Source organism: Nematolebias whitei, chromosome 13, assembly GCF_014905685.2.
Source record: "Nematolebias whitei isolate Nwh7 chromosome 13, NemWhi1, whole genome shotgun sequence".
Classification (NCBI taxonomy): Eukaryota; Metazoa; Chordata; class Actinopteri; order Cyprinodontiformes; family Rivulidae; genus Nematolebias; species Nematolebias whitei.
Genome location: NC_056510.1, coordinates 34,317,401 through 34,327,222, shown reverse-complemented (window position 1 = coordinate 34,327,222; position 9,822 = coordinate 34,317,401). Strand labels below are relative to the sequence as shown.

The 9,822-nt window shown below is 42.5% G+C and overlaps 1 protein-coding gene across 1 annotated transcript in view; it reads left to right on the top strand.

Annotated features, from left to right (window-relative positions):
• Window positions 1–248: 248 nt before the first annotated feature.
• The window catches only part of idh1 (isocitrate dehydrogenase (NADP(+)) 1), a 27,111-nt gene continuing 17,537 nt past the window's right edge, over window positions 249–9,822 (top strand). The window contains exons 1-2 of the mRNA XM_037686612.1: window positions 249–359; window positions 2,714–2,846. Coding sequence (XP_037542540.1) covers window positions 2,725–2,846 — 122 coding nt within the window. The 5' untranslated portion in view covers window positions 249–359; window positions 2,714–2,724. The remainder of the gene's footprint in view (window positions 360–2,713; window positions 2,847–9,822) is intronic.

Below are 9,822 nucleotides of genomic sequence, written 5' to 3'. Positions count from 1 at the left end.
TTTAGAAGGTAGTTTTAAAACGGCGTTCTGGTGGGATTTTCGCTGTAATTTACGGCGTCCTGATTCATGAAAATGCGTTTTTGGCTTTTCCATAGTCAGACGCAATTTGTATAAGTTTTGGCTTGCCACAGTGCGCGCACGACGAAACCGCGTGATATGTTACGGTAGTGATATGATTGGGTGTTACGTTCTCAGCTGCTCTCTGATTGGTCAAAGCTCCTGTCAGTCAGTTCTGCCGGAAGCCGGTTTTTGTACTGGCCTGATCCATCCGCTGTCACAGTCGTCGCTTGCCAGAACATCACTCCACTGTTCCCTCAGTTCGTCGCGGATTCTGCCGTGGATATTTTTTCCATTAAAAGGTAAACATGCGTATTTGAAATTGTAGTTACTGTTGAACGAATTAATATTAAGTAATACGCTGAATTGGAATGCTCTCGGCCCTTATCTCGATTAGGTCTTCCTGTTTCCATAGTTTAACTAATTTATCTGAAAAGCGGTCTGTGTATTTGAAAATGTGGGATAAAAGAGTGTGTTCGTGTTCTGATGAACATTGTCCTGCTACTTTTGTGGGCTTCTCATTGATTGAAAATTGTGTTGCTGCTAGCTTTAAGTGGCCATAGCCTGAGAGAAGTCTTCCTGGTTTTGTGTTTGATGCTGTTATTATTCAGCACCACTTTTTATTTAAGTATTTATTTTTGACGTTAGTGGGTCTCACTGCATCTGGCCTTAGGACAAGTCTGTTTCCTCTCCATCATTTCACGCTGAGCCTGTCTGAGAGCTTTGAGAACATTGTGTAACACCAAATCAGGGCAAATGTCAGTAAGCACTGCCATGTCATTAGGAGCGTGACTCCTATTTGTTTTAATGGAATTGTAAACATTTATGAATACTTTGAAGAAAGAAACCAAATTATAAAGCTCTTATATCTTAACTTTTTTTCCCTGTTCATCCCTAATCTCCAAGTTCTTACACAACATGAAAAGTTAAAAATTTCCATGTTATGAGGGAAAAAAACAGAGTATTTAAACCAAATGTTTCCAGAATATTTGCTTTTTCTTTCTCTAATACAAATAACTGAATATCAGAATAAATCAAAATTATTTGCTCGACCAGAGAGAGTGCTTTTTGCACCGGCTACATAGATAAATGATCAACATGGTCATTATAAATTAACTTTTGTTTCATCTACAAGCTGTTTAAGGCTTACCTATTTGGATTTATGTGTTACTGGCTTAGCGGCACGGTGGATCAGTTGGTAGAGCTGCCGCCTTTCATTGAGATGGTTGCCAATTCAAATCTCAGCTTGGGACCTCCAAAAATAATCCTAAAAATTCTGGAAAACCATCAAATCTCTCTCTGGCAGCTCCCATTCATCTGACCTGCCATCACAGATCTCTTGTAAATGAGTCCCCAAGGCTCAATGGGACTAACCTGTATAAATAAAGGTTGAATGAATTTGGCCACTTATAAACAGCACTTGGTCACGTCTACATACTTTATCAATTACCAAGTAGAGAATGAAGCTGCTGCTACAAACAGCTTACTGCAGGCTACTAATTAATGATTTAAGTGAGCAAGCTCTTCTACAAGTTCTTCTTGGGGCGGCTGTGGCTGAGTGGTTAGAGCAGTCATCCTCCAATGCAAGAGTTGGGGGTTCAATTCCACCAGCAGTCACATGCTGAAGTGTCACTGGGCAAGACACTGAACCCCTCATTGTCTCCGATGTGTGTCCCATCAGTGTATGAATGTGATAAAGCTCTGATTAGTCTTTGTATAGATCTAGTAAAACGCTGAATGAATGGATGAATGAGGCACAGATTGTTGTAAAGAGCTTTGAGTATCTTGATAATATAGAAAAATGCTATTTAAGGACAGTCAACTTAACATTTTACATTATTTTTAAGTGTACAGGTTCTTCTAATCATACATTTATAATTTATAATTGCTTTAGGTATAGCAATTATTGATATATTTTGTTGTAAAATAAAAATTGGCCAAAAAAATAAAAAATTGTGTATACCTGATTTAACCTCTGATATTTACAAATTATCATCAGGATCAGAAAAACTTGTATCAGTCAACTTATAATGCTCATACATTTTTAAAGTTTTTGTTTTAGATATTACTCACGTGATAGAACATGTTTAAAAATGGTTAACCTTGTTTTTGTAGACACAACTAAGTAAAATGTGCATTTGTAAAAATACCTTCTAGTTTTATTTTTTGTTTGTCTTTATTTGTGTTTTTGCATAGCACAGTTTATACATATAAAAAAGTCAAACTGTAGAAATTTGACAAATTCCGAGTAAACTCGTGTAGTTTGAAGGAAAATATGAGCTGAGAATGAACTAAAAATTCTGTAAATGTAGTGTGGATTAGTGTAAATGAAAACTGTAGGAATGCTTCTACTCACAAATATTTCTTGGTATTATTCACTTGTGTTGTTTTTTGGACTTCCCATTTAAGAGGATGGAGTTAATCTGACAGAGCATTTTAATTGCTGAGTCACTGCTCTGGCTATTTTCAGATCATGTTATGGATGAATTTATCCACAAAGCCTTTTTTCTACAATGCAAACAAAGTGAAAAAAAAAAACATGAAATCAGTGCATTAATTTTGTAGACTAAAAGAAAAAAAAAAAAAAATTCTGGGAGACTGATTATTTTTAATTTTCATTTTGTTTGAGCTGATCCTCTTCCCAATGTTTATGCAGCAACTCTTAAGATGTCTCGGAAGATCAAGGCTGGGTCTGTGGTGGAGATGCAGGGCGATGAGATGACTCGGGTCATCTGGGACCTCATAAAGGAGAAACTCATCTTCCCATACCTGGAACTAGACCTGCACAGGTAACATCCTTTTTACAAACAACAAACTTTTCCTCAAATGTCCAATGTACCAAAAACATTAACATAAGAGTAATTATTTTGGTCAAATCATTATATTATATATCATCTTTACCACATATATAATGTAGATCCTAACTGAGTGAAACCTGAGCCTGATGCTCCCATTACCTCCAGCATAATTCTTGGCCCGTAAAAATAAATTATTCTCCGTGGCTTGCGTTTAAATGTTTACTTAAAAATGAAACATGCACAGTAACAAAGTAAGCAAAAACAACTTATCCATGAGTTGGTAATTAAACAGAAAAAGAGAGAGGGAGGTCAAAAAACTGTTTGGCTTCACTCTGTCTGGAACTTTCTCTCCTGCCCTGCCCCACCCACATCACATGACTTAAATAAACATGTTACCAACCTCAAACCAACAAAGATATACACAAAAAGCAAATAGCTTCAGTTATACATATAATCTTTACAACATTTATTTTAGGCTCCTAAATAAATTATCATACAGTATATCATATTTGGTCTCTCCTCTCTGCTCCTCATCATCACTGACATTATCAACTCCTCTTTTCCCCCTTGTATTGTTCCAGTAGCTTTCAAATCTGCTGCCATTACTCCGATCATAAAAAATAACTTCAGTAATCTCTGTTTTATCTCTAATCTAACTTTTCATTTACAAAATCCTTGAAAAAGTAATCACCAGTCAAATTTGCTCTTATTTATCAAAAAACAGCTTATGTAAACAATTTCAGTCTGTTTTTTACCCTCACTATAGCACCAAAACTGTCCACATAAAAAGTACAAATTATCTTCTCACTGCTGACTCTGAACTTCTGTCCATCCTCGACCTGAGTGTGGCCTTTGACACCATCTCTCATTTGATCCTGCTCAACAGACTAACCCATCAGCATTTCTGCTGCTCCCTTTGACTGGTCCTAATCTTATCCCTCTGGGCACACTCGGTTCATACAACTTCAATTTTTCCATTGTCAGTCTCCCCCATCTCTACTGGTGTGCCCCAAGGTTCTGTCCTTGGGCCCTTCCTCTTCATTATTGACCTTTTTCCCCTGGATCATATTTTCTGTAAATTTGGTATCTATTTTCACTGTTACACAGATGACACCCAGCTCAACTTGTTTACCAAACCTAATTCTACACTCCCACCTTCTGTCATCTCAGACTGTCTAAGTGAGCTCAATTACTGGTTTTCCTACAATGTTCTCCAAACAGATTTCATCTTGTCTGTTTCAAAATCGTTGGTTACGTACTGTAACCCCAGATTCTATGAATATAGGCTTAGCCCTTTAAGGCTGTCGCTGATGGGTTTATCCCGTTATGCGCAGCATAAGCACTGAAAAAATTTAGTCCACGCCCACCTGCTGTGTGGGCCCCACCCGGTCCGTATAAATTACGTTAAGAGCGGGAAATCGGCTCCCAAAATAGCTTTTTCTTCAGCCATTTAGGAGCCAGTGAGGCCCAACGCTTAAAGGGCTACGCCTATATTCATAGAATCTGGGGTTACAGTACGTAACCAACGTTCTATGTCATATAGGCTTCGCCCTTTAAGGCTGTCGCTGATGGGTTAAGGGCGAAGCGGATGTGGTCCTCGCCTCACTGGGTCCATTCGAACACAGAAAGAAGCGGAAGCTTGCCCAAAAAAAACGTCTTGTCACTCAGCTCCCCGTGTGCATAACTACGCATCGCGTAATTATGTGCCATGCACAGACGCATGTTGTGTAACTATGCGTTCTGACAAAGCATGAACGCCCTGGAAAACTTTCAACGGGGAGAAGATGTTGAAAAGGGGGGGGGGGCATGAACCAACTGGTTCATGGCTGAACAGTATAAACAGATTAATATCAATGAACTGATTATTGATCAAATGAACTGATTGGTAACAATAGTCATGAACTGATTAGTGACAATAGAACCAAAATCACAGACACAACTTGTGACTGATAACAACATCTCACACTGTAATGCATGCAGACAGAAGTGAGCTTAAACAGAGTTCCATGAGAACAACAATATTCATTCTGTTAGAGCACTAAGGACATAATGTGTCATGGAACGAGCCGTCACATCACGTAGGTAAAAGCGAATAAATGAGCAGGGTGTTGACCATGCAGCCGCAGTGCAAATGTCCTGCATTGACATACCATTATGCAGAGCAGTCGAAGATGCGATACCCCTGGTGGAGTGTGCTTTAAGGTTGACAGGAGGCTCTAAATCTGATGCTCTGTAGGCTTCAGAAATGGCCTCACACAGCCAGTGTGACAAGCGCTGGGTGGATAACGGGTGACCTGCAAATGCATCTCTATAATGCACAAACAATTGTTGAGTTTGACGCATTGCAGCTATGTAACACGTCAACGCCCGCACCGGACAGAGAAGATGAAAAGATGCTTCTTCTTCTGATCTGTGGGGGGGGTGGAGAAACCCCTCCAACGATATCACTCTTGATTTAAAAGAGCTCGTGATGTTTTTAGGCATAAAAGCTGGGTTTGGTCTTAAATCAGCTGAGCTGCCCGTCAGCCTGAATTCTAAGACATGACGGAGCAACAGAGAGGGCAGATAAATTACTTACCCTCTTAGCGGGTGTTAAAGCCAGTAGCAGGGCTGTTTTAAGAGACAAGAATTTAAGTGAAAACCTGATCCAGAGGCTCAAATGGAGCTTTGATCAGGGCTCGCAGGACCAGCGTTAAATCCCACTGTGGAACAAGTGGACGTGAAACAGGCCTGTGTCTTTGTACACCTTTTAGAAACCGCTTCATCAGCGGGTGATTAAAAGCTGTTCTGTCTCCGAACCCTTCGTGGCAGGAAGAGATGACTACAACGTACGTTTTAAACGTACTGAATGCCAACTTCCTATCCATCAGCTGTTGTAGAAAAGACAACACGCCGCCTAATGGGCATGAGGTGGCCTCTATACCTTTCTCTGGACACCAGCGCTGAAAAGCCGTCCCCTTTGATGTGTACAGAGCTGTGGTAGATGCAGCACGTGAATCTTGAATTGTGCACACTATCTCCTGAGGGAGACCCATCCTCTCTAAGCGGGACCGCTCAGCGGTCAGACCCACAGGTGCTGACCTATTTCTGGGTAACTCCTGATCGCTCCTCCTGCTTGAAGGAGAGCATCCTCCCTCCACGGCAGTTTCCACGGACGACCCGACAACAGACGTTGCAGGACTGGGAACCATGGTGCGTTCACGCGCTCGGGAGCCACCAGGAGGGCTGTCAACCCCTCCTCCTGAACTCGGTTCAGGAACCGTAAAATCAGAGGAGGTGGGGGAAACGCGTACAGAAGCGTTTTGGGCCACGGGCTGTGAGCAAATTCATCCACCCCCAGCGGTGGATCGTCTCGCGGGCTCAGGGAAAACCATAGTTGACACTGAGCGTTCTCTCGCGTCGCAAACAGGTCCACAGCTGCTTTGCCAAACTTCTGCCACGTCTGAAACATCAGGTCTGGATGGAGGGTCCAGTCCGCGTGACGTGGGCCGCCCCTGGACATCACATCTGCCCCTCTGTTCAGAACACCGGATATGTAAACCGCTCTGATGGAGAGCAGGTTTTGGTGAGCCCAACACAGTAGCTTTCGCGCAATGTGTAACATCTGGGCTGAACGCACATCCCTTGGCGGTTTATGTACGCAGCAGTCACCATGTTGTCTGTGTGAATCAACATGTGTTGATTCTGTAGCACGGGAGCAAAGTGTTGAATCACATTCAGCACTGTGCAACACTCCAAAACATTTATGTGGGCTGATGTGTGGTGGGGCCACAGCGCCCTTACTGCTTGGGATAGGCATGTCCCCCCCCAACCTGACAGTGACGCGTCCGTGAAGACTGACACGTTTGACGTGGGACTGCTGACGGGAACTCCCTCTGACAGAACCAGAGTGTTTCCCCAGTGTCGGAGGTCTGCTCTCACAGAGGAAGGGACAATGATCATCCGTCTTTTTGTTTTACTGGATCCACACGCAGACGCGCAAACCACCTCTGGAGGCGTCTCATGTGTAACAAACCCAGCGGAACCACTGTGTGAGCTGATGACATCATTCCCAACAGCTTCATGACGGAGACAGCTGTTATCACTTGCCAGGTCTTACGTGGCGGAGTTGACTTTTAAAAGTGTCGAATCTCATTTGTGATAAACGAGCCTTCATGGTGGTTGAATTTAATTCCTTTCCCAGATAAACAATCGTCTGGGCCGGGAAAATCAAGCTTCCTTCCAATTTATGGCGAAGCCCAGATTTAACAGGTGTGATGTCAACACCTGATCCTGCATCAGCGCCTCCTGTCTGGAGTGACAGGAGCAGCAGATCATCCAGGTAAAACAAAAACTCTCGTCTCTGTGTTTTGGGATGATCGGTATGCGTTCTCTGGATGTTGTACAACAGGTCCAAAAAAAAATAACGGTCTCATCCCTCCGATCCATGAGTAAAACCCCGTGTTTTCTCTCCGTTGGGGGACTCTGGAGATTACTTTTATCAGAAACACTTGGACTTCTGCATTTAGGGATGAGATTTGGTCTGATGATGACAGGGCCGTTTCTATAACTCCTCTGAATGGAGGGGTTCGGGTTGCAAACTGTAACTTGTAACCATTTGCATAACACCCTGTCCATCCATCTGAAAACGGCGAGCATGTTTTAGCCACTCTACATAACGTTCGTAGAGTGAACGTGCGTTTAACACTAGAAGTCCCAGAGAAGGGTCATTTAACATTTCTACCTTTGGAACCCAGAGACAGGTCGAGTGACCTGAAGGATTTTAGCTAACATCCTATAATGAGCTGTTAACAGGCGCTTTTGTTTTGTAAATAAGGCCATTACTGGTGCACCACAGGAGGGGGCACGCTTAACTCCCAACTAACTGTTTTCCATTGAGTTTAGCCATTTAGTTTCTAGTTAGTTATATTCAGTTTATTGTATTTTATAATATTAAGATTTTTTATATATATATTGGTGGCACGTTGTTGCACATTTTGAACAAATTGAAGTCGATTTACCGTTTATTTTTCAATTGGTTTGGCTCATTTCTTGAAACCGAGATGACATTCTCAAAACACCATGTGAAACACAACTCAAGAGACTTTGCATTTTGAGGTTACTGACAATTTGTATGAAACACATATTTTGTTTTGAAGCATACATGAAGTGTTTTGGGAGAGATGCATTATCCAGGTCATTTTGCCAAATGAACAAAACAAAACAAAAGTTTGCAAAACATACAATCTGTTTCAAGATATATGCAAAAGTTTTTCTAAAAGATTTTAGTAATGTTTTTCTTTCAGAAAAAAGAGAAGTGGGTTCAAAATGACAGTTTAGAAAAAAATAACCAAATTAATTGTGAGAAGAAGGCACGCAAGGAGAAACTGCTTCAGCAACAACCTTCCACACCCAGCCCTGGCAAAAGGGCAAAGTGTCAGATCAAACATCGATGCACGAACAATTGTGCAACTGTGAGATGCGTCAACTGCTACAAATACACATGTGGCAAATGTACCAGGGACATACCCTGGCAGTGCCAGGTATGTTTCGACAGTGCAGATGGACTGCTGAGTGAGTGCTGAAATGCCAGTCACACAAGGAGGACATGCCACTCACACACACGCAGCCCCCCCCACTAGAGCATAGTGTAAATATGTGTAGAATTGTTTTATCCCTTGTATTTTTATGACAAAAATAAAAAGCATGGAAACAAATAACGGTTGTTGTTTTTTATATTTCTCATGCTGAAGTTTTAGTCCTCTTGACTTACACACAATTGCTTATGGTCTGTGCTTTTTTGCTCAAAACTAAGCTAAATACTATATATATCAAAACAAAATATGTGTTTCATACTAATTGTCAGTAACCTCAAAATGCAAAGTCTCTTGAGTTGTGTTTCACATGGTGTTTTGAGAATGTCATCTCGGTTTCAAGAAATGAGCCAAACCAATTGAAAAATAAACGGTAAATCGACTTCAATTTGTTCAAAATGTGCACCAACGTGCCACCAAGAGATATAAGTTCAAAATATAACCAGTTGATTTCGCATCTGTTTGGAGTATTAGACGGACGTTTGTGTGAGTTCAGCTTATATCTCCCCTGCTGATTCCTAAGGCAATGGCCACATTTACAAATGAAAGGATGCTAATTGGAGCCATCAGAGTTGTCCGGTTTGGAGCACTACTTTGACTAAGGCTGCGCTTTTTTGCGCAAGTGAACCTGGCTTCTAAATCCCCCGAGTGGTGGCGCAGAGGTTAGAGAGGTGGGCTTGTGATCCGAAGATCGCCGGTTCACGCCCCGGCCCCGACAACATCAAAATTGTGGGTGGGGTAGGTGAAACACCCACACTTGCCCCCACCCTCATTCGCCCCACTCTGGGCCCATGAGCAAGGCCCTTAACCCCCACCATGTACTCCCTAAACAGGTCTCTCTTGAAAATGAGTTCTCGTGGCTCAATGAGACTAACCTGTATAAATAAAGGCTAAAAAAAAAAAAAAAATCCCCCGCTCCCTGGATTGGACATTGGAATGCAGTCTGGTGAGGTGGGTGTGTCTGAGTTACTTGTGTGCATATTTAAAACAAATGGCAGTTAATGGCCCGCAAATTGTTGAGGAGAAGGAGGGGGTTTGTCCTCAGGATCTTGAAAATCTAGTCACTCTAGTGCTAAGGGTCTTTTGACCCTTTTTCAGGACTTTTGGGGGGAGGTCGAAATTCCTGGGACTTCTAGTGTTAAGTGATGTGTCACGTTTTGTACGGCTGTCAGCAGTCCGCCCCTCAACCGCCGTCATGCGTCGCGGGAATGTTTTCTGCGTGACCCAAGGCGAGGTTTGTGCTGAGGCGAAGCGTGTGACAGCTGATGACGCGGTGGGGCTGCACGTTTGACGTCGCTGTGCAAACGTTGAGAGGCGGAGGGCGTGACTTCATCTACGCCGTGCTGTTGGAGTGAAGGCTGCGAGCCCCGCGGGAGCACACGTTTTCTCTGGAG